At 41.0% G+C, this 24,098-nt stretch overlaps 1 protein-coding gene across 10 annotated transcripts in view; it reads left to right on the top strand.

Moving 5' to 3' along the window:
- Positions 1–534: 534 nt before the first annotated feature.
- The window catches only part of LOC137600172 (phosphoinositide 3-kinase regulatory subunit 6), a 65,965-nt gene continuing 42,401 nt past the window's right edge, over positions 535–24,098 (top strand). The window contains exons 1-21 of one of the 10 annotated variants that reach the window (XM_068321630.1): positions 542–621; positions 6,609–6,686; positions 6,861–6,956; positions 7,365–7,456; positions 7,688–7,756; positions 8,133–8,265; positions 8,689–8,758; positions 9,287–9,485; positions 10,033–10,180; positions 10,866–10,949; positions 14,128–14,350; positions 16,098–16,403; positions 17,234–17,333; positions 17,719–17,841; positions 18,245–18,346; positions 18,459–18,552; positions 18,748–18,809; positions 18,920–19,010; positions 21,631–21,692; positions 21,821–21,930; positions 22,020–23,748. In XM_068321630.1, coding sequence (XP_068177731.1) covers positions 6,665–6,686; positions 6,861–6,956; positions 7,365–7,456; positions 7,688–7,756; positions 8,133–8,265; positions 8,689–8,758; positions 9,287–9,485; positions 10,033–10,180; positions 10,866–10,949; positions 14,128–14,350; positions 16,098–16,403; positions 17,234–17,333; positions 17,719–17,841; positions 18,245–18,346; positions 18,459–18,552; positions 18,748–18,809; positions 18,920–19,010; positions 21,631–21,692; positions 21,821–21,930; positions 22,020–22,176 — 2,343 coding nt within the window. In that variant the 5' untranslated portion in view covers positions 542–621; positions 6,609–6,664 and the 3' untranslated portion in view covers positions 22,177–23,748. The other 9 variants (XM_068321628.1, XM_068321629.1, XM_068321625.1 and 6 more) reach the window with 9 other exon arrangements.

Below are 24,098 nucleotides of genomic sequence, written 5' to 3'. Positions count from 1 at the left end.
TATTGGAATAGAGATTTGGGAATTTATTAATGACCATAATACCATAAGAATTTCTATCAAGATCAAGATCCATTAGTTATTATTGACAGCTAGGTCACATGATGGAGGAACACTTTTTCGCACTTGACCCTGCCCTGTTCCTAGAAAAGAAAATGTAAATGTTATAAAACCCAGATAGTAGTATTTTAAATTCATGTTACTCTGAATTAGCTCATTCTAAAGAATTTAAAATGGGACTGCAAATGGTTAAAATGAGATGAGGCGAGGCAAGGCGAGGTGGGGAGAGGTGAGGAGAGATGAGATGAGATAAAATAAGATAAAATTAGACAAGAAAAGATAGGATAAGATAACAACTGCCGAAGAATAGAACTTAGTGAACCTTTAAAACAGGCAATAAACATACTTAAAATCTAAAAATTTAAATATACATTTAAGATTCTGTCCTGACTAACCTCACTTTGAATTGTTGCTTGTCGTTTGTGCGCCCCCTTACGTTTTCAGTGAAAACTGCAGCTTTCACTAAGAACCCGTGTGCGCATGCGCACACAGTTGCCGAGCGCAATGTCAGCCTCGGAGACGGAGCGTCCGGCGGTGAATGGGGCTGCGCTGACAACTCTGCAGGTGAGTTTTAACCAAAGAAAGGCATGTTTTATAACTACTGTAAGTTAAGTTTTACAAGTTTTATAACTACTTTGCGAGTTAGTTTCTAGCGGACAAATTCATGTCAATTACTATAAGTAAATTGTTAGTATGCGTTGCCAATCGTGCCGCCAGATCTGTACGTGCGTAAATGTAAAGTAGATGTAGTTTAACGGGGATTAGCGTTATTTTCGTGTAGAACACATTTTTATTTAATTTATAGCCACCCTGTTTCTGCAGCTATTCCTTGCTAGTCTGACTTGTTCAAAGAGGAGAGGTGATTGTGCGCATCCGCATGACCTTTTGATGAATGCTGTTTACGGGTTGTTATGTGTGCGCGTCATTGTCTGCCAGTAGTGCGGTCTTATGCTTCCGTTACAGTAGAGCTGACACGCAGCGGGACACGCTTTGTAACTCCTGACTGAAACATCACACCCATTGACGAGTGAAGATGATTCACTGTTTCAGCTCTAAAAAAAAAAATTGCGCTCTGCCCTATGATGCGGGAAAACCGGAGGGACTGCGTTTTTTCCCCTTCCTGAGATAATAACAGGGCTTTGATAACACTGCCTCATCTGATTGAAGCTCTGGCTTACTGAGCGCACTCCTATTTTCTCCAGCTTCCTTGTTTTACCTCCGAGCTTCCTGGTACCAGTTAGACTGAAGGGGATGTTTGGTGGCTCTGGTCTGTCAGAGAGCTTCACAACAACAATCCACGATGTGGGTACACTGTCTTCAAAAAAAAAAAAAAAAAAAAATACAGAAGCATTCTGTCATTGCACAAAATGCCAAGAAAAACAAACTAAAATAAAATAAAATGCAAAACAAAAATACAATCTGAATAAAATGACAGGTCTTGTCAACTCTTTGGTGGCAAAAGGACAAGGACATGGAGATTTAAGACATTTATGCTATGATGTGTAAATATATTCAAAATTGAACACTCTACACTATATGATGAGAAAAGTGATTTTCAGTCCATGCAGTGATACAGCTTAATGAAATGAATGAAATTTATTTGGTTATTCATATTTTTCACATTTAAAAAACCCCCCAAAACAAAACATACTTCAAATGTATTGATAATAACCAAAAAAAGGACAGGGCTGAAGCAAATTGCTTATAAAATGATAATGATAGAATTCTCAAAACTGAACTTCTACATACAGTACTTTTTTTGTAGAGATAGGGAACATTCCTGGTTAAATGGAGATTCTTTTTTAGATGAAGGTATGAATCCAAAATCACCCGACAGAGAATGGGAGAGCTGAAAATTAAACAAACAGGAACCAACTTAGACGTTCTTAATAGAAGAGCAACTTTTTCAATATTGGTTTCTTTGGCAAAAGAAACGTTCTTATAAAACACATGGTCAATTAAAACTGAAGATGATGTTGTGGCTCATGGTTTTGTTCTTCTTTTGTTAACATGAAATCCGTGGATTGATGGATGGACAGACTCTGATTCTTTGTGTCACTACCCAATGAGGCTCATCACTATGAGACTGACTTTAGCACAGCAATCTTAAAGTATTCCATTGATAGTTAGCCATTTAATGGCAACATTTGGACTAATGCTTGGAAACTTCATAATCTGCATTCTGTTATTTATCATTAAATAAAGTTTGATGGAAAATTAACCACAGGGAAGTGTCTGTGGTTCACATGTACTTGTTACTGTAAATCAGGGACATATGAGGAAGTATTTAGCCTCTGATGAGAATCATACAATTGATGAAGCAGTTTGGCAATTTAGAGCAAAAATACTCAAGCTGGCGTTTCCTTGTGTTTGTAAGGTTTACTATTTTTCTTAATTTTTCTTAGCAAGTTTAAGTTTGGTTAGAAAATTAACAATTCATGTTTCACCATGATTACAGAGGAGAAAGCGGACTGTGGATATGTTAAGATATTTATCATGCTGCAACAAGGGAAAAAAAAACGAGGAAGACCTTTTGGTAACTTTCTTTTCTCTTTAAGGTTAGAAAATGAAAGCGTTTTAGAACAACTCCATTGAACTCTGAGTGCTGTTGATTAAAGATTGGTATGCTTTAGTGGAGGCTTTGACCATTTCGTCACATAACCTGATTAACTTGAGCTTACTGCTTACAATGGTGCCATGAAAATTTAGTGCTCAGCAGAACCCTTCTTACCATTGTTAAGTCACTGACAATCCAGATACAGTGTTTGCAATACAGCTCATACCAGTTGGCATGTCTGACAAAAAAAAGAGAAAATGCTGAGTAGGCTTTCAGAGCTGAAATCATGGCAATTTTCACAATTGTTCAGTTGCTAATTATTCAATTTTTTACTGGTGAGGATTGGTTGTTTTTGATGAGATCATGTAATTTCAAAATTTGTAGATTCATGGTTTGCTCAGTTAGATGAAAAACCTCTTTTAATGTGTTACTTCCACCATTTTCAGACACTTAATATAATGAACAAGGCATACTAGAAAATTCCCCAAAGAGTGCAAACATCAGCCATGATAGCTGTCTTCATCCAAAATGTATCCGCATAATAGTTTGGCCCTCAAGGTATGACTTCTTGATCAGTATGGCTTCACATTGGTATCATTATTGGTTTTATAATTATTCAAGAAAAAAACAGTACTGTATTTTGATGTCATAATTTCTTCTGTGGTAAATTTCATGAAATTAGTCATGTTTTATGTAATCCTGCTAATGAGGTCAGAAGGGCAGACAAACCAATACTGGAAAAAAAATTTAACTTCTTGGCAGAGGTCATAATTAAAACAGTTTTTGGATCCAGCCTGAAAGTTTTATCTTGAAAAATCAACACAGAGATTACATTACTCGAGATTACATTGATATTTGGATTCTTTGCTCAGATATTGCCCATGTTTACGTTCAATGACAGCTTCTGCAAAGTTACGTTAAAACTTTTTTTTAACTAAATACAAAGCCCCAAAATCTAGACGGCCACAGACCGATGAGAATTTCTAACCCCATCTTGATGTTTTAAACAGGAGAACAAATGACTTCTTGGAATAGTCCTGTGCCTGCGGGTTTGTTGGATAACACGCTTTCTTGACTGACGTTATTTCATGCCATGTGCGTGTGTTGCGGATCATGTCTAAATGACAGACTTTGTGCTTCTCTTTTTTGGCGGTAGAATCACTTTCAGTGATCTCCAGTTATAGTTCCCTGCTTGCATCACTACTTTATGCCAGCAAGGGCTAAATAAAGAAAGCTGCCTGGTTAAAGTGGCAGGCAACAGGAATCTGGAACTTGTCTCTACACAGGAGACTGTTTTTTCTGGCATGTGAGTGGAAGAATACTTGGTGGGAGAGTGTCTTCAAATGAAATATTTCAGACAGCTGATCTAATCAATGATGCTTGAAGTGGTGAGATTTGAAGCCACTTTGTGTGTGTGTGTGTGTGTGTGTGTGTGTGTGTGTGTGTGTGTGTGTGTGTGTGTGTGTGTGTGTGTGTGTGTGTGTGTGTTGTGAGCTTGTTGCAGGTATTTAAAAATCTCACAAGAGGCACGCCGCATTTAGAATAGGGACGCATAATTTGGCGTTTTTTTATAATGAACATTTCTGCTTCTCCTGACTGATACTTTTATAATTAGTAAAGATGTATTGGGAAAGAATGGCTGTTATAATATTCTATAACTTTAAGAAGATGTGATGTTAACCCTCATGGAGTTTTATTATCTCCTCACTGAAGACTTGAGGACAACTGTCCATTTTTTTCATTTGTTGGTTTGTATATTTGTTGGTTTGTAATATTGGTGTGAATCCAGATAAAGAAGTGCATTCCTTAGCACTGTCAGGTAGGGCTGCGTTGTTCTTTAAGCAAACAAACACTACTGTACTGAATTCCATGAGTCATATTAGAGATGTAGGCCACGGGTCAGGCAGGTTTTACTGATGTGTTGGATGGTTTGATTTTAGTGGCAACAGTCACTAATATTTAGCTTGCTATGGTTTTGTTATTGAATTATAGTTGATAAAAATGTTGATGTAAACAATATGCATCACTAATAGAGACACACATGCACAAACACACACTCATGGATCCCAAAGACTTCCACATATTGTTCGGCATGTTGTTGCAGGAAACATCAAGAAAATGTGCTATTTAAAGTTTCAGAGCTAAACTATAAACCCTGGTATTTTCCTGATGTCTTCCACCTACGTGAGAATTTGTGAAGTGTCACGATTGTTATCTTCTCAAGGTGGTTGAAAGAGTTTGGGAATTTCACGAGGTGGTTTTGTGATATGCTTATATAACCTGTTAACCCTAATGAATAATCATATTGGAAAAATCCAGTTGCTGTAACATAGGACTTGTCTGAAAAGGTCCGTCTGTCACCAGACTCCATGCTATCTTCGGGTGGGGATTTCCAATTGAGGAAACACACACACACACACACACACACACACACACACACACACACACACACACACACACACACACACACACACACGTAAACCCCATCTCCATTACCACCCACCTCCCTTGTGCACTGTGAATGCACTTCCACACATCTCTTGCAGGTCCTTCCTGTTTTCTGAGATGTCTGTAGCGTGCCTTAACGGAAACAAGCGCTCCTGTTTTCTGTCTGACCGCGTTGTTTCAGACTTGAGTTGAAAAACTGCGACCCGCTTGAGGACGATGTCTACAGGAGTGTTTCATAACTGAAGCTTGGATTAAGAATTGTTAAAATTTAAGATATAAGAAGTTTGTGTCACTGGTGCGCTGCTTCAGTACCTCTTCTGTTGTATCAGCACTTTCGTGGGTCATTTCACTTTGTAAAATATCGTGTCTACAAATCAAGGAGTGTCTTGCCCCTATGAGTGTGCTTTATCAAAATAATAAAGGTGGATGTTGCTGAACAACACAGCTTTGACAAGTCAAAAGATAAAATGCTTGAACTGGTGAGCTCATGGTAATGTCCTCTGACTTTCTGTCATTATTACAAGAGTATGTGGATGCACATTTTATATCTTAGCCTCTTAATATTAAACTAGTACAGCTGTGTTGTTTGGTTTGGGAGGATTCACTAAAGAGTTCCTTTATTCCTGAAAACATTCTGGAGACTTTGCTATTCCCAGGCAAGCATTGTGACAGTCGTCTGCCCCTTGGAAAATTGTTTTCCTTTTATCTCGCTGTCTTTGACTTAGCACTTGTTTAGTCCCTCTGGGTGTCAATCTGTCTAAATATAGACTGTCTGCCCACTCATTCTGGTAGAGAGGAAATGTGTGTGTGTGTGTATCAGCTCGTACACGACATCAGCGGTTGTTGTCAGAAAGGTTAAAATAGAATGCAAGCTTGCACATTTGCAAAGATTAAAAGTCACATACGCTTTTTGCACGTATGTGTCTGCACAGTGTTTGTGTGTGCAGTGAGTCATGTCAACCAACATGATCAATGAATTGTTGCTTGTGTTTTTTGAGTTTGAAAGAAGAGGGGAAAAAAAGGTATGAAAAAGAAAGAATCCTCTCATTTATCTTTTATATTTAGACAAAAAAAGTATCTGACCCCCTCCTGGTTTCTCGCTGTCTCTATCCCTCCCCCTCCCTTTCCCTCCCTCTTTCTTTATTGGCCCGTCACGTAAAGTTTGTGTTTGTGTGGATGTAGTTGCAACACAGTTTTCTTCCTTATCAGAAGCAGGTAAGTTATGTTTCAGTGGTAGATTTCAGAATGGGAAAGGGTTGAGAAGACTTAGTGTTAATGTTAGTTGATGTAATGGAGACTTGCTTGTGGACATTTTGGACATGTATATTTTGATGGAATAAGAAAGTATGTAAAAAGTTTCAGAATGATTTTTTTTTGTGTCCATTTGTTGTAATCAGCCTCATTTTCTGTGCATTTTTGCAATTTGCTCTCAAATTACCCACTCTTGAAGGAGTGTGGAACCTACATATACAAATTTTGATCATAGAGTTGTCAGAATGACTCTGACATGGCCTGTCCATTTCCTCCTTCTGATTATTCTTAATAGACCCACAGAAAATGTGAAACGTGACCAGCAACGCAACCCGGTTTCAGTCAGCTAGTATGAGCAGCATGGAGCCAACAGGTACAAAACCACACAGTAAATATGTTTGTTATCATGTGGAAACATGTCTTTATTTTATTTCAGGTTGTTTTTTTTATTACAGTGTATTAGAGTGTATGTGCTTACTTCAAAAGAAACTGGTTAAGTAAAACCTTTTCATATTCTTAAACCCTGTTGCTTCAATTCCTGCATCAGCTGGTGATTGCCCCACAGTGTCGGAAGAAGCGCTCTACCAAAATATCAAGGTTTTTCTGGACAGCAAGTCAGACATGGACTCATGTTTTAAAAAAGGTATGATGTGATCTACTTCCAAGCACTGAGACTTTTTTTCTTAGGTCTGATGCAGCTCTGCTCATAGGTAGCATATGTAATCTTATAAACATTTTTTTTCCATTATTGGATTATAACATTATTTGCACAATAAAGAGATTTTAATAAGATTTTGAATGGCAAAGTCAAATAGAACAACTTTGTGATCTTCATAATATTCATTCACATTCACAGCAGTTAAAAATACATCAGCGTGCTATCTTTATTCTGTGCTGCAGACTATTTGTTTCTTCTTCCTGTACTAAACAGATGTATTTTGGGTTAGCACTACACTGGAGAAATGTATGCCACATTTAGTAAGTTTGTGTTACTGTTAAGGAACTCTTGCATGTGTTCATGGCTTGCATGTGTGTTTAACTGTCTGCACAGGAATGCTGAGATGGTCACTTCATAAGAAGGTTCAAAACAGTCCTGGTAGCAGCTTCTCTCTGGTGCGGGTACTGATCAGCGAGTTGGAGAAGGTGCTTGATCTCACTGTTTACAATTTTTTTCACTACTTTTATAAGATGTCTTCATTAGATATGCATTTGTCTGTACCATAGATTCTGCGTAAGGCAGACGTAAAATGCTGGGTGATAAATGTTGTTATTGGCAATTAATGAGTGGATTATTTTATGTTAATTGTCCAAATATTTCACCCGTATTTAGTAATAATAAGTATTTGGTGGAGTTAAAGTATGTTTTCCATGCAGGCTGAGGAATCGGACTCTCGCCACAGCTTCATCCCCCTGCTCCACACACTGATGTATGCCATAATTCAGGTACAGTTCACACTGTTCAATCAATCCATACATTAACAAATTGTCAGTGACTCTGGAAACATAAGCAGACAGTGTTTGTTTATAACCTGTGGTAGTGTTCATCTGTTTTTGGGCTATGACAGGTGATATATATATAGGCCCAGTCAAATGTTCAACTGGTACTGGGTTGTGACTAAGTATATTTGGTAAGCCTTGTTGAAACCATATGCAGAGAAAAACTGCCATCTATAATGCATGGACAGGCCCACCAGCTAGGCCATACCTTTTGATCTCTGTTATATTTTTGAGTTACACGAATGATAATCACTCATTAGCTGGACAAGGTAAATCACAATTGTTATTCTAACCTGTGTGTGATGTGTTATTGATATTCCAGACAGCCTACATTCCAGACGAGTTGTACAAGCGAGTTCATGATTTTTGTAGAAAACTCCTGACCTACCCTAATCCCTACTGCAATGTAGGTTACAGCTACACAAAACAGATCAAATCTGAACGGTCTGTTCCAGGTAATTTTATACTCTTTGTTTGGAGAGCCAGTCTAGAATTGACAAAATAGGTTTTTCTTCCTTTAATACTGTGGAACAACATGTTCCAGCAGCACAATCAGTGGCATCTTTTAAATGAAACACACAGTGTGAACTGTGTTGACTGCACTATTCACTTACGTATCTTTTGTTTTAATAGTTTAATTGTAGATATATATAAACACACGCAAGGCAAAGACAATGTTTAAGTCACACCAATAGATAAATGTAGTCTGAAGGTGGTGCAGAGGTAAAGATATAGAGTTACACAAATACAAGACTGACAAAAATTAATCCTAGAGACCCCAGTAGCCGGTCAGACACAGTGTCATATGAAGAATATCACTCATGATAAGAGAAAATGTAAATATGCAAATGTTCATGGAATGCTGGCTCGTTCTATAGGGTTGTTGTACCAGAGGATGCTCACAGCAGAACAGAGGTTAAAAAATGATCATTATCCTTTCCAGGAGAGGTGAGTCACAAATTTGCATCTCCTTGTACTCACTTTTACTACATTCCGCCTCAAAGTGGTGATATATTGTAATGGTCAGTGTTTGTGTGTTCGTCCGTCCGTTCGGCTGTTAGTCCACCAAATATCTTCGCAACCGTTGCAGACAGAGAGATGAAACAAAAAGCACATTACTCAGGTGGCAAAGGGGATGAAAATGAGACGATGACCTTGACCTTGAGAAAACTACATCAAGGTCAAATTTCAACTTTTGTACACTCAGGAACCGGATAAGATAAAAAGTTGAGGGAGAAGGCCAGCGTGAGTAAGACTATAGATCAAAGCTAGTGCTTTGATCTATGAAAGTAGGTCAGAGCACTAGCTTTGATCTTTGACCTATGCAGGTGGGTCAGGGTAAAATTCGAATTCAGGGGTGTCGCGGGATGTTGCAGTCTGTGATTATTATTGTTATTGTATTTCCTCAAACTGCTGCATAGGGTTAGGTTGCTTTCTCTATCCATCACATCATTTGCATTGAGTCAATCTCTGCAGGATCTTTGTTCTGGCTGACCCAGACATCTTCTCTGGTTCTTTGGGAGAATTCCTGCTGGATAATACTGAAGTATATGCTTCAGCATCAGGTGGATCCCTCGATCTGATAGATCACATGTGTAATGTGGTCCTGCACTCCATACAGGCTGCTTTAGGAACAACGCAGTGCCACGGACAGCAACTGGCAAAAGCCCTAAAGGTCAGTGAGACTGCACAGTATTCTTTTACTGTTCTATTATATTTTGTTCTCTTGTTCTAATTGTATATTCTGAGCTTTGCATTATAAAGTACTACTGTCTATGGTTGTGCTGCTATTATACTGTGGTTTTTCTGTACTCTTTGAATGTTGTTCTTTTCTGAGCACAGCTGTCTTTAGATATCTTGATTTAATGTTTGTGTTCATTCAATGGAACCCTTTTAAAATATCTGACTGCCGTCTTTTAGAGCTCAGTCTGTTATGTGAATGACCTCTATGCATACTGAAACATCTGCATGACCTCATTGGTTAATCAGCATTTGTAGGGCATGTTAGGAGACTTTGAGTGATTGCAGGTAATAACCACTCATGTGACTATCACCGGAAATGTATTCTTGCTCTGATCCTTAAGTCACACCTCGTCATATAATGATAAAAGTAGGAACACATTTGCATACAAGCCAGTGGCCCTTTACCTCTTTGCTATGAATGCAGATTCTATATAAGCTTATCTGCATGTTCACGCACATTTTTGTGTATTTCCGGATAGGACATGGGCCAAGACGTCCAGCCATACTTTCATAAAGTGTTGTGGTTGCTCGAACAGTGCTTGGAAGAGGGCAGCAGAATTGAGGGTGGAGCTCTGAAGGGACACCTTCTGCAGCTTTACCGTGAAATCATTGGTGCCACAAACTCAGGTAGGATCTCTGATAAGGAAACAGCAAAATTCTGTACATGTCTCACTGAATCACAACCTAACATTTAGTTGTGAAGAGATATTGGATGTAAGAGTAACATTGATAGTCTGTACATGACTCGTATGGTCTTGACTTGATTTGGAAGTCAGAATCAGTCCTTTATCACTAGGTTTATGAACTGATAATATTCAGATCACAAAAAGGCCTGTTTTCTAGTTTATACATGATCACTTAATAACGCAATAACACTTAATAACAGATGATTAAGAAGCTGTGAAAATTAATGCAGTGAATTTTAATTAGAACTGTGGTATCAACTGTAGTTTAATAAATATTGCAATTATGCCTGCCCCCAAAGGCTGTAACAGTGGTCTTTATTTTTAGTGTTTTCTGGATATCCATTTCAATGACATCCTCTATTTTCTACACAATTAACAATTGACTGACTCATCCTACCTACTGAAAGAGACAAGAGAAGATGGCGCCAGTGTGTCAGACGAACTGTCAGTTGCTCAAGCTGTTGTGTGTATTTCTGTTGTTTTTCACTCTACTGGTGTATGATCGTCAGACCCTGCTAGAGCTTAGAATAGATGTTCTCGGGGGGGTGGGGGGTTTTTGTTTGGAGTGTCAGTGTGACAGTTATAGTTTTTCTCTATCTTCCTTTGTGTGTATGTGTGTAATACAGAGCCATTGTCTGGTGGACCACTGTGCAGCTGCCCTATTCCTAACCCAGACATGAAGTTCTACCTGTTGAAGGACTTTGATATCAGTGAGTAGCCGATGGGTTGGCTCTTAACAGTTTTCCGGGTGTCCAGAGGAAATCATCAGCACTATTCAGTTGAACTAGATTGGGCTGAAAATGGCACTTACTTAACACTGTAATTAATAAAGAGAAGAAACCTGAAAAAAAGATAACATTTTCTTGAAAAATTCATTTGAAAACTTTGTTAAATGATAAATCTGCAAAATTGTTTGAGAAACATTTGAGACAGGTCAAAAACTTATTTTCAAACGCAGACAATGGCCTAATGAACTAATGACGAGCAATCATACCAAAAGACATCCTTAAAAATTGCTTTTGATTAAAACATTTTTAAACAAGGAGTAACCTCTTTATATATCCATCTATGCATCCATCTTCCACCGCTTATCCGGACTTGGGTCACGGGGGCAGCAGCTTCAACAGGGAGCCCCAAACTTCCCTTTCCCTGGCCACATCCACCAGCTCTGATTGGGGGATCCCAAGGCGTTCCCAAGCCAATGCTGAGATATAATCCCTCCACCTGGTCCTGGGTCTGCCCTGAGGTCTCTTCCCAGCTGGACGTGCCAGAAACACCTCTCTATGGAGGCACCCCAGAGACATCCGCACCAGATGCCCAAACCACCTCAGCTGGCTCCTGTCGATGTGAAGGGGCAGCCACTCTACTCTACCCTGCAACAGTACAGAGCTGATCCGTTGTTCCACAACCAGTACGGAACCCACATTGTTCCTCCTAAAATTCGAGGTTCGACAATCGGCCGGACTCTCCTTTCTAGCTCCTTGGAGTAGCTCCTAGGGAGGCTGGGGAATGTGATGCCCCTGTAGTTGGCACACACCATCTGGTCCCCCTTTTTGAAAAGAGGAACCACCACCCTAGTCTGCCACTCTTTCGGCACTGTCCCAGACTTCCACGCAATGTTAAAGAGGCGTGTCATCCTTGACAGCGCCTCAACACCCAGCGCCGTCAGAAGTTCTGGGCGAATCTCATCATCACCCGGGGCTTTGTCACCGTGAAGTTGTTTAACTACCTTGGTGACTTTGCCCAGAGAGAATAATTCGAATCCCCCATCATCCTTCAGCTCTGCCTATGCAACAGAGGATGGGTCAGTTGGGTTAGTTTGAGTTCCTCAAAGTGTTCCCTCCACGAACCGACGACATCCTCAGTTGAGGTCAACAGTGTCCCATCCTTGTTGGATACAGCTTGGATGGTCCTCCGCTTTCCCCTCTTGAGGTGACAGTCCTCCAGAACAACTTTGGTGCCGTCCTAAAGTCCTTCTTCATGACCTCCCCAAACTCCTCCCACACCCTCTGTTTTGCCTCCATCACAACCGAGGCTGCAGTCCTTCTGGCCTGCCGGTACACTGTAACTGCTTCAGGAGTTCCTAGGGACAAAGTGCCCCTGAAAGCCTCCTTGAGTCGGGCAACTTTCTTGACCACCAGGGTCCACCACGGTGTTCGAGGGTCACTGCCCATTGAGGCACCAAAGACCTTGAGACCACAGCTCTCAGCTGCAGCTTCAGGAATGGAAGCTTTGAACATCGACCATTCAGGTTCGATGTCCCCATAAGAAGCTCTTTCGTAAGAGTGAATTGAAGGCCTCCTCCAGACGTTCCCAGTTCACCCGTACTACTCATTTGAGCTTACCAGGTGTATTCAAAGGTTCCCCCCAAGCGGACCCAACTCACCACCAGGTGGGGATCAATTGACAGCTTTACCCCTCTCTTCACCAGAGTGTCCAAAACACACCGTTGAAGGTCAGATGATACCATCACAAGATCGGTCACTGACCTCTGATCCAGGGTGCTCTGGTACCAGGTACACTTATGAGCATCCTTGTGTTCAAACAGTGTTAGTTATGAACAATCCATGACTAGCACAGAAGTCCAACAACATAACGCTGCTCGGGATTAGATCAGGGAGGCCATACCTCCCAATCTCCATCGTTGCTGACGTGTGCATTGAAGTCCCCCAAAAGAACAATGAAGTCCCCTACAGGGATCCTGTGAAGGACCTCATTTAGGGACCCCATGATGGCAGAATATGAGTTGCTACTCGGTGCATATGCACAAACAACAGTCAAAGTTTTCCCTCCCAAAGCCTTAAGGTGTAGGGAGGCGACCCTCTCGTCCTCTGGGGAAAACTCTTAACACAGCGGCGCTGAGATGGGGGCTTGTGCGTATCCCCACATCCACCCTGCGTCTCACGCCTGACGCAACTCCAGAGTTAAACAAGGTCCGGCCCCTATCCAGAAGTTTGGTTCCAGACCCAAAGCTATGCATGGAGGTAAGCCCCACCAGATCCAACTGGTAACGCTCCACCTCCAACGCAAGCTCCGGCTCCTTCCCCTCCAGTGAGGTGACATTCAACGTCCCCAAAGCTTCTGACGCCTGGGTCTGGTCTGTCGTGACCCCCTGTCATTACTGCCACCCATATGGCAGTGCACCCGACCCCATCGATCTGCGCTGTGGGTGGTGGGCCTACAGGGACGGGAAAAATCCACATGCCTTTTTTGTGCTAAGCCCGGCGGGCCCCATGGCAGAGACGGCCATCAGGCGCTCGCTGATGGGCCCTCCATCCAGGTCTGGCTCCAGACGTGGGCCCTGGGCTTCCTCCGGGCAGGGTCACATTCGTCCCTTTTCGGTTTTTCATGGGGTCTTCTTTTTTATGGCCCTTCACTTGAGACCTGTTTGCCTTGAGTGACCCTACCAGGAGTACAACACTCCTAACAACATAGCTCCCAAGATCTGTAGAGCACACAAACCTCTCAACCACGATAAGGTGATGGTACCTTAGAGAGGCCTCTTTATATAATTTTAAATTAAATTTATTCAATCATGGAGATGACTTAAATAGAAAAATGAGGCTATTTTAACATGCAGACTAATCAAACAGCCTATTGTAGTATTTGACACTGTCAAAGGTTGACAGTAACTATGTTAACGAAGACAAGGAGACTACTTGTTTCAGTAGAATGCTTTTTTTCCCCGTTTTGTTAACCAACCACAATTTATAAAGAATGCATCAATCTGACACCGTTGTGAAAGTCAAAGAAATCTCATGTCTGTAGTGAATTTATGATGAGGCATATGTCTGCATGCTAAGTATGCCTGTGCCTACTGGTGCCTTGCTGCATGTGATTATTGACCTCTGAATCACATGTAAGTAATGAATGTTGAACTGTTTACAGAGAAGGAATTGGCACACTGGCTTCCACACAGCTCTACTAGCCAGGAACATGAGGACTCTGTGCTTGGTGAGCCTCCCACTGATATGTTGGCCTCTGACATAACTCGCCTCTCTGTCATGTCCAATGACAGTGGTATTGAAAGAGACTTGCCCCCCAGCTCTGATGACCCCTCATCATCTCTGGAAAATGTCTTCATGAGCCCATCATGGGAACAAGCCAAAAGGTAAAACTAATACTTCTACAGTAATCCCTCGCCAGTTTCGCATCAACATGCATGACTTCACCTCATTGCGGATTTTTAGTAGGTTGTCACGTGTTACCGTATGCACATTCTATTGGCTGTCGGCATCCGGAAGTGGCTACGGTCCGTGAGTCTCGGAACGCAGCGCACTTTCGTGAGCCACAAAAGTGCTTTAAACAGTCAATAAGCGTGTGGGAAAAGATAATACAGATAGAAGGTGATTTAATATCAGTATGGGGAGGGTTCGTAAACGTTTAAATTACCGTAAATCATAAGATAAATGGTTTGTCGCTATATTGCGGAATTCTTTTTACGTGTGTGTTTCCTGAAAAAATATTTTTTCCCAGTATTATATGGCCGAAAAAGGTAGCATCGGTGTTTTTAATCCCAGGGACGCAGGTTGTCTGAGGATCGTGTTTCACATTTTTCCCTCAAAAATGTGCATCAAAGACGCGAGGACACACGCAAAGGAGAACACTGCATCACTGCAGCTGCTGCATTGATTCGTCTGTCAAACTCACGTTCCAGCCTTCCCTCACTTGTGAACAAGACTCCAACTCTGCCCCTCTCTTCACCCAACTGTTCAAGACACGCAGTTGGAGGTCCGATAATACGAGAACAAAGTCAATCACCAACCTCAGACCTATGGTGTCCTGGTGCCATGCACATTTACGGACATCCCTGTACTCAAAAAAGGTCACGGACGAACTGTGACTAGCAACAAAGTCCAATAACAGAAAACCACTCTTGTCCAATTTAGGGAGGCCATTCATCCCAGTGGCCCTTTTCCAGGTCTCACTGTCATTGCCCACATGAGTGTTGAAGTCCCCAAGAAGAACAGTATTTAGTACCCATCCCAGGGGCCCCAAGAAGACTGGGTATTCTGCACTGCCGTTTGGCCCATAGGCTGAAACAACAGTGAGACACCTGTGCCCAACCCGAAGGCACAGGGACGTGACCTTCTTGTTCACAGGGGTAAACTCCAACATATGGCGGCTGAGCAGTGGGGCTATAAGCAGCCCCACATCAGCTGCCGCCTGTCACCCTGGGCAACACCAGAAAAATGAAGAGTCCATCCCCTCTCAAGGGTTTGGGTTCCAGAGCGCAAGCTGTAGGTGGAGGTGAGCCCGACTATATCTAGGCATTCCATGTCCCAAAAGACAGACTATGTGTCCGTAGATTCGGTCCTTGAGCCCCATTCTGTTGACTGCCACCCAATCCACGCTGAACCTGTCCCCTACGGCTCCCTCGGCATGTGGTGAGTCCACCAGACGTTGGGCCCACGTCGCCCTTGCAAGCTGAGCCCGGCCAGGCCCCGTGGACAGAGACCCAGCCACCAGTGGTTCGCATATGAGCCCCAACCCAACCTGGATGCAGGGATGATACGATCATGCCATACTGGGCGATGTCACAGACTTCAATATTGTTCTAGTCACTGGGTTTTTTAGACTTCTCTTAATCTGGCCCATCACCCAGGACCTGTTTGCCAAGGGAGACAATACCAAGAGCATAAGGCCCTTGACAACATAGCTCCTGGGATCATTTTGGCACACAAACTCCCCTACCATGATAAGGTGGCAGTTCAAAAGGGAGCCAGTGTTTCACATGTAATTTAGCATGAAAATTCTCATTAAATAAACTGTGTAATCCTCAGGATCAATCTTTACTGCAGGTAACTTAATGTTTTTAACTAATTATCTACGTTTATATTCTTATCTCTGTGTGGTAGTGAAACTTCTCCATCTCCAAGCGAATCAGAATCATCAAGGCTGTCACGTCGTGGAGGCATCAAGATGAAACTAAATATGAAGGATGGCATGAAGCTAATGCAGGAATCTTTTGACGACCCTACAAGCCTAGGAGGAGGCAGTGGAGAAAGGCGGGAATCGAGAGGTGCAACTCTCCAGAGGCGGGCAGGAAGCAACACAATTCAGAGCCCTTTCCCCAAACAGCAGAGACTGTTTACTGCCAAGATAGTGGCTATGGGTGATGACAGGATACTGGGGCGCCTGGCCAAGGAATACTACAGTTACAAGTGAGAGTACTCAGCATTTCAAAGCATCATGAAATTTTTTTAGTAGATTTGTTTGTGACTGATCTGATAGAGTATATTGCTTGATCTATAAATTTTCTCCTACCTGATATATGCCTGCTATCATGTCTCTTGGTCTTTCTTATGACAAACCAAGTAACAGCATTAACAGACAGTAAACTATGAAATGATGGAACCTTAACCATTTTAGATGGATAATTTTTAGAGTAATTTGCTTGTTATTTTGCCTGATATATTAGGATAATAATTTCTTGTCAAGATTACTGTAAAAATCAAGATAATCAAATAAAAGAAAACAAACATTTGCAAAACATAAAAAATAGATCCAGACACAGCATTATGGAAATTTTTGTCGATAACCCATAATATTCTGATAAGAAAAAGGATTCTTTATACTAGTTGTAGATGTCCATGGTCAAAAAAATTAGCTGGCATCATTTAATTTGGCATGACACACGTCTGAGATCATAATGGTGATATTGGTGCACTATGCTAAACATGTTTGGTACAACAGTTTTCTGACAATGAAAATAGTGGGGGTTTTGTATATAGTGGTATTCGTGTTCCTCTGAGTAAGTTCTAGTTTTTACAGCAATAGAAAGCCAGGTGTAGCATGTTCACACCTTATTTCAATTGTCTTACGTAGTGTATGTCATGTAGTCACTAAAGACATTCTGTTTCTTTAACTGACTAAATCAGAGACTATTCATTCACTACAAGCTCAATATCAAATGCCCAATTTTTTTTTCTGGTATTGTCCAAGTGTTTAATCTACATACAGTTTATACTCTGTCTTTGGTTTATATGTACAGGAAAAGGGAAATTCGGAGATTTTTTCCCACAGTGAAAGTTAATGTTCAGTTTTACTACATTCCTGTGTCCAGTGCTATGAATCCAAGGTCCTCTGTCAAGGTAAGCCAACATCTTGTCAATACACCACTGGAATTATATTAGGTGCAAGCTGGCGTGAGCCACCATGATGGCCGGCCCCATCCCCGAGCCTGGCTTCAGGGCAGGTCTCTGGTGTCCCTCAGGGCTAGGTAGTTTGAGTATTTGTCGTCAGGGATCTTTCCAACAATACTTTGTCTGACCCTTCACGTAGAACTTGTTTGGCATGAGAGGCCCTACCTGGGGCAAATTACAATTGCAAATTGCCCCCCAAAACACAGCTCCTAGTAATTGGGAAACCTTAACCCCTCCACCATGATAAGGTGGTGATTAAGGGAGGGGAAAATACAATTCATTTTAGAGTAATTTTCTGTTTTTATGTTCCTTTTCCTTTTTTTTCTTCCTCCAGGAAACCCTTGGTAATTCCAAGGGGAACCCCTGTACTCTTGGTTCCTACTTGAGCATGGTAGACCCGTGGTACAACACTAACATTAAGAGCTTAGGCTCCATGATCCCCAAGCTGGCAGCAGTGGTATGATACTATTTAAATCAAATCAAATGTAAAAAAAACTTTTTTACTCTCCTAAAATTTTCAAATTTTACTATTTTTCTGATCACCAGACTGTATATGATTCACATTACATGTCGAATCCTGTACATGTACTAACAAGAAAAACACTTGAGAAGGAAATAAATGTGGCATTTTCTGCCTCTTTTTGGGAAGTAGATTTGTTAAATTCCTACTTAATCTCCTTTGCTTTAGTACATTTCAAGTTACTGGTATATTTTTTGTGAATAACGATTTACTGCTACATCCCTTTAAACACAGCTATGGGAATATAATCATACTTGTTGTGTTACATGGCAGGTAGTTGATTGATTAGTGCTTGGATTCAGCATCATACACTTGTGTCTTTTATCCTGTTTAACCACAGGCCAACCCAGGGACATCTAAAGACCCCTTTGTGTCTGATGTTATTTCCTACTATGTTCGTACTGGTCAGCAGCCTATCTACTTCGCAATCTACTCTGTCAAGGTGGTATGATACATTTTATGTATAGGTTTTGGAGGATTAAAATCACATCTTCACCTTGAATGTCATTAAGGAAACATAAATATGTGGGGGTTTTTGTGGTGTTTTTCTTTAGATCATATCCAACAGCATGAAACCCACTATAGAAGATATGTTTCTCACCCATCTACAAATTGATTTTCCTGACATCAAACATATCTCAGATGGAGGTGAATCAGGTTTGCATTTAAATTATTCCCACTGCTTGTTTGTCTGTCTGTTTGTAATTTTTTAAACATAGTGATATAGTGGTACAGTATTTTCAGTTTTTTGCCCCTGCATGTGGAAGATCTATAAAGCTGCCTCTTCTCCAACTCTCAAGTACATGAAATGGGAAAATGTGTAAAATGATATGCCTCTTTTAGAAAAACAGAAGAAGAGCCAAGCAGAGTTCTGTGGAGGACTTGTTTTAATAAGTTACCGAAAGGTAAGTTGTATTTCCTTATGAGATAAATATAAGGAAGCAATTCTCTAGACAATGCATTTCCAGTCAATCATGCATTATTTATGACACAAGCATGTTTTGTGTTTGTCCAGGTGACATTAAGTGGTCGAGATGTTGATATAAGGACCTCAATCAGGATATCAAGTGCTCAAATCAATGCTATTCCCTCCGATGAAAAAGAAGGTTCAGTGTTATCTCTAAGAATCAATTTCTATGACTTCCATACCAGATCGGTTGGAGCTCCGGTTAACAACGACCGCCATTGGTGCTGTTCACCTACAGGGTGCTGGTGGAAATTGGACTACTGTTGATCGAAGAGGGAGAGGAGGAAAGTGTGTTCGTAGGAAGAGAGAGAGAAGAGGAACGCCAAGAATAAAGGACTGAGAGTAGGGACGTTGAATGTTGAAACTATGACAGGAAAAGGTTGACATGATGCAGAGGAGGAACGTAGACATGCTGTGTGTCCAGGATACCAGGTGGAAAGGTAGCAAAGTTAGAAGTTTAGGAGCAGGGTTCAAGCTGTTCTACCATGGTGTAGATTGGAAGAGAAATGGAGTAGGAGTTATCTTGAAGGAGGAGTTTGTTAGGAATGTCCTGAAGGTAAAAAGAGTGTCAGATAGAGCGATGAGTCTGAACCTAGAAATTGAAGGTGTGATGTTCAATGTTGTTAGTGGGAATGCTCCACAGGTAGGATGTGAGCTGAAGGAGAAATTCTGGTTTGACTTTGATGAAGTAATGCAGAGCATACCTAGAAGTGAGAGAGTTGTCATTGGTGCGGACTTCAATAGACATGTTGGTGCAGGAAACAGGTGATGAGGAGGTGATGGGCAGGTTTGGTATCCAGGAGAGGAATGCAGGACAGATGGTAGTTGACTTTGCAAAAAGGATAGAAACTGCTGTAGTGAGTACTTTCTTCCAGAAGAGGCAGGAACATAGGGTGACCTATAAGAGTGGAGGTAGGAGCTCACAGGTAGACTACATCTTGTGTAGACGGTGTAATCTGAAGGAGATCAGTGACTGCAAAGTAGTGGTAGGTGAGAGTGTAGCCAAACAGCATAGGATGGTGGTGTGTAGGATGACTCTGGTGGTGAGGAAGATGAAGAGGACAAAGGCAGAGGAGGTCTGGAGTGGCAGACTTCATACAAGCCTGCCACTCCTCGACTGTAAAACTGTGGTGAGACCAGCGATGTTGTTTGGTCTAGAGACAGTGTCACTGAGGAAAAGGCAAGAGACAGAGCTGGAGGTAGCAGAGATGAAGATGCTGAGGTTCTCTCTGGGAGTGACCAGGAAGGATAGGATCAGGAATGTGTACATCAGAGGGACAGCACATGTTAGAGGTTTTGGAGATAAAGTCAGAGAGGCCAGACTGAGATGGTTTGGACATGTCCAGAGGAGAGATAGTGAATATGTTGGTAGATGAATGCTGAGTTTTGAACTGCCAGGCAGGAGGCCTGGAGGAAGACCAAAGAGGAGGTTTATGGATGTAGTGAAAGAGGACATGAAGGTAGTTGGTGTGAGAGAAGAGGATGCAGAAGACAGGGTTAGATGGAGACAACTGATTGGCTGTGGCGACTCCTGAAGGGAAAGGCTGAAAGGAGAAGGATAGTCTTATCTCTAAGAAGATCAAGTTCAACGACACTATATACGCGCACATGTGTGTGTATATATATGTGTATATACTGTATGTGTGTGTGTGTGTTTTGTGTGTGTATATATATGTATGTATATATACTGTGTATGTGTGTGTGTGTATATATGTGTGTGTGTGTGTGTGTGTATATATGTGTGTGTGTGTGTGTGTGTGTGTGTGTGTGTGTGTGTGTGTGTGTGTGTGTGTGTGTGTGTGTGTGTGTGTGTGTGTGTGTGTGTGTGTGTATACATTATATATATATAGTGCGCCTCCGTTCTTTGTGGTTAATGTGTTCCAGGAACCACACGTGAATCACAAATTCTGCGACATAGCACCAAACTATCTTATTATCTACAGTAATTTAAACATTTATGAACCCTCCCCATGCTGATATTAAACCACCTTCTATCTGTATTACCTTTTCCTACACTCTGATAGTGTGTTTAAAGCACTTTTGTGTCAAACGAAAGTCCGACACTGACGGAACGGATTGCACTTGCGAATGCCGTCACCCAATAGAATGTGTGTACGGTATCACATGACTGCTTCACAATTGTTGATGCGCGAATTTGTGAAGGCGCACTGTATACACGTTTGTATGTGTGTGTATATATGTGTATATGTATATATCTATGTATAAACACATATATGAACAGTATATAGAAACACAGTATATATGTATGTATGTATATATGTACAGTATATATTGTATATGTATATATATATATTACATATATTATTTATATATATTTATATCTATAGTGGGGCGGCACGGTGGCGCAGTGGTTAGCGCTGCAGCCTCACAACACAGCGGACACGGGTTCGAGTCCCGCTCTGTGCGGAGTTCGCATGCTCTCCCCGTGTCTGCGTGGGTTCTCTCCGGGTTCTCCGGCTTCCTCCCCCCTCCAAAAGCATGCGCTTCAGGTTGATTGGCCGGTCCCAAATTGACCATAGGAGTGAGTGTGTGTGTGTATGTTTGTTTCTATGTGGCTCCGCGGTACACTGGCGTCGTGCCCGGAGTGTCCCCTGCCTCACGCCCTGAGACTGCCGGGATAGGCACCGGCTCCCCGCGACCTGCGTTAGCGGATTAAGCGGGTTGGAAGATGAATGAATGAATGAATATCTATAGTGCTATCAACCTGCTCCTGTTGTATATCTGTATTTGTCTTTTAGATCTGAACTGTTTGACACTGACATTAAATGAATCTCCAACAAAACCTAAAAGCAATATTGTGGTGAGTCTGCGTGTCACGTCTCTGATTCCACCATTAGAGACACTGTTAATGTGAAAATAACCAATAGATCCTGTATAGTTTATAGAATTGAATTGAATTAATACAATATTTTATTCTGAATTTATCAGGGATCGAAGTATCGGACCAGCAATATTAAGATTGAAACTTTGACGAGTCGACCTGTCATTGTTACCTTGGATGGAGACAATAACAGAATCTACACAGAAGACGTGCAGAGGTAAAATAATGTTTTACATATTTCAATATATAGCTTGTATCCATTTGTCATAAACCAATGGATTTATTTTGAAAATCTTTGTGTTCTAGCATCGAGATCGCCCAATGCTCTGATCCTCTATACAATGCCCACAAGACAGTGAGGTCCAAGTTCAACTTAGGAGAGGACAAAGATGCCTGTTTGAACAAATACATGAACAAAGACCTTTGCCTACCAATTAACACATTTACTGGAATCATCACCTGACGGACATACTGGAGAATTTAGACCACCCATGCTGGTTCTTTTTTTTTTTTTTTTAAACTTTTTTTTGTTTTTAATGTGCTGCTCCTGAAACCAAACCGGTTCAGTTCTGTCAATCAGGACTGACTTCAAGTATGAAAAATGTGTATAAATCTAAAGCAACCTGGGGGCATGTGTAGAATAACCAGTAAAAAAAGGTATTATACCTCAAAGCATAATTTAACTCCTGCCTCCTTTCTTTTTTCAAAAGTGAATTACTGTACATGTGTCAACATTTAGCAATCACATATATATGTGATAGCTTCCAAATATAATAATGTCTTTGGCATGAAAGAAAGTGGCTGGGAAAAAACAAGCTAGGTGTGTCAGTCAGATTTCCAGAGTGCTGATATAAATATCATTATTCATGGGACATCATAAGTTGTATATACATGAGACTATTGAAAAAAAACTGAATTGACAGGTTGATTATATTGTTTGTCATAATTAACACGCGTGCACACACACACACACACACAAACACACACACACACACACACGGCACAAATTGGCATAAAAGCTGCCCCGCCCTGCCAGCTTTTGGCAGGTGAAAATTGTTGACAGATTGGGTCTGTGATGACAGATGACAGTTTGTTGTTGTGCTTGTGCAGGCTGAATCATCCTCAAAACCTGATATCCCTGCTACATATAAGTATGTCAACCTCTTTCACATGGTTTTAACAAAAGAAAATGAACACCTATTTGCACTAAAGCCTCTGTGTTTTTTCTTGTGGAAATGGAGCGACAGTGTAATAACTGTGATATGTCACTTCTTGCTTGAGGGTATTATAGTTTTCTGAACTCAATGTAAGAGGAAATTGCTTATTTGGGTTCAGATTGGTAACTATTTTTACATAAATTGGTTTTCAGCCTCAATACACAAAAGTCTGTGTATAACAGAACTACTGATTCAGTTCATCAGTAGCTCTGATTTGCCCTAAATTGCTTTAACAACTGAAGAAGTTAAAGGAATTGCTTTTACGTATGTCTGAATATTATTATTACTGGCATAGTGTCCAATGGGCTACTCAAGCTGAAGATGCTTGGGTCTGTGGCTCTTCCATGATAAGATCTGAAGTGTTAAATATCAGCTGCCTCAGGAACAGGAAGAAATATGCAAATCAAAACTTGACTCCATGTTAGTACTTGTTCTTGTGTCTGCTTGCCTGGAAGGATAAAATCATGACTTTAATATTCATGATATTGATATGACACAAGGTTTTTGTGTAATGTTGTATATAATGACATTTATTTTGATCAAAATGTCAATAATTATGTTTGTACAAAAATGTATAATGCATCATTGTAAATATGGAAATTGTTTCCTTGAGGGTAAACGTCCTGAATAAATGACAAATTTACTTACGAGTATAAAAAATTGTACGTGCGTACATTGGCCATGAGATGGCGTTAAGCAACTTCATCCTTGTTAAACTCCTCAGTCATCCAGGTAGATGACAGTAGAGTTCCGAGGTGAATAAAGTCACCTGCGCTTGAATGATAGTTGAACGGAAGAAGCCTCTTGGTTGAAGTGCGATATTTCCTCAAGTTTTTCCTTTTCTTTTTTTTTTCTTTTCCTTTTTCCTTTTCATTTAAAAAATAAAAAAGTTTTTCCAGTTGTCTTTATTCATCACTGGGAACTTAATCGTTGCGCTGACCCGCGCACCCCACGGGTGCGCACATAGAGCGCACCGAGAAACGAATTTATGTTTAGAAATAATAACTTTTACAGTGAATGCTCTAAATCAGTTTTTAAATTGAAAATAATGATGAAAACAGACACACATGTGAGTTGCATTCTCAATAGGGGAAAATAAGCTATGAGGACACACGCGTTACTCGCAGAAGATGTGGAGTCTGTCGCGTTTGGCACCGTGCGCGCTCCC

The sequence above is a fragment of the Antennarius striatus genome, chromosome 8, assembly GCF_040054535.1.
Source record: "Antennarius striatus isolate MH-2024 chromosome 8, ASM4005453v1, whole genome shotgun sequence".
Classification (NCBI taxonomy): Eukaryota; Metazoa; Chordata; class Actinopteri; order Lophiiformes; family Antennariidae; genus Antennarius; species Antennarius striatus.
Note: the sequence above shows the minus strand (reverse complement) of the source record. Positions and strands in the feature narration are given on the sequence as shown.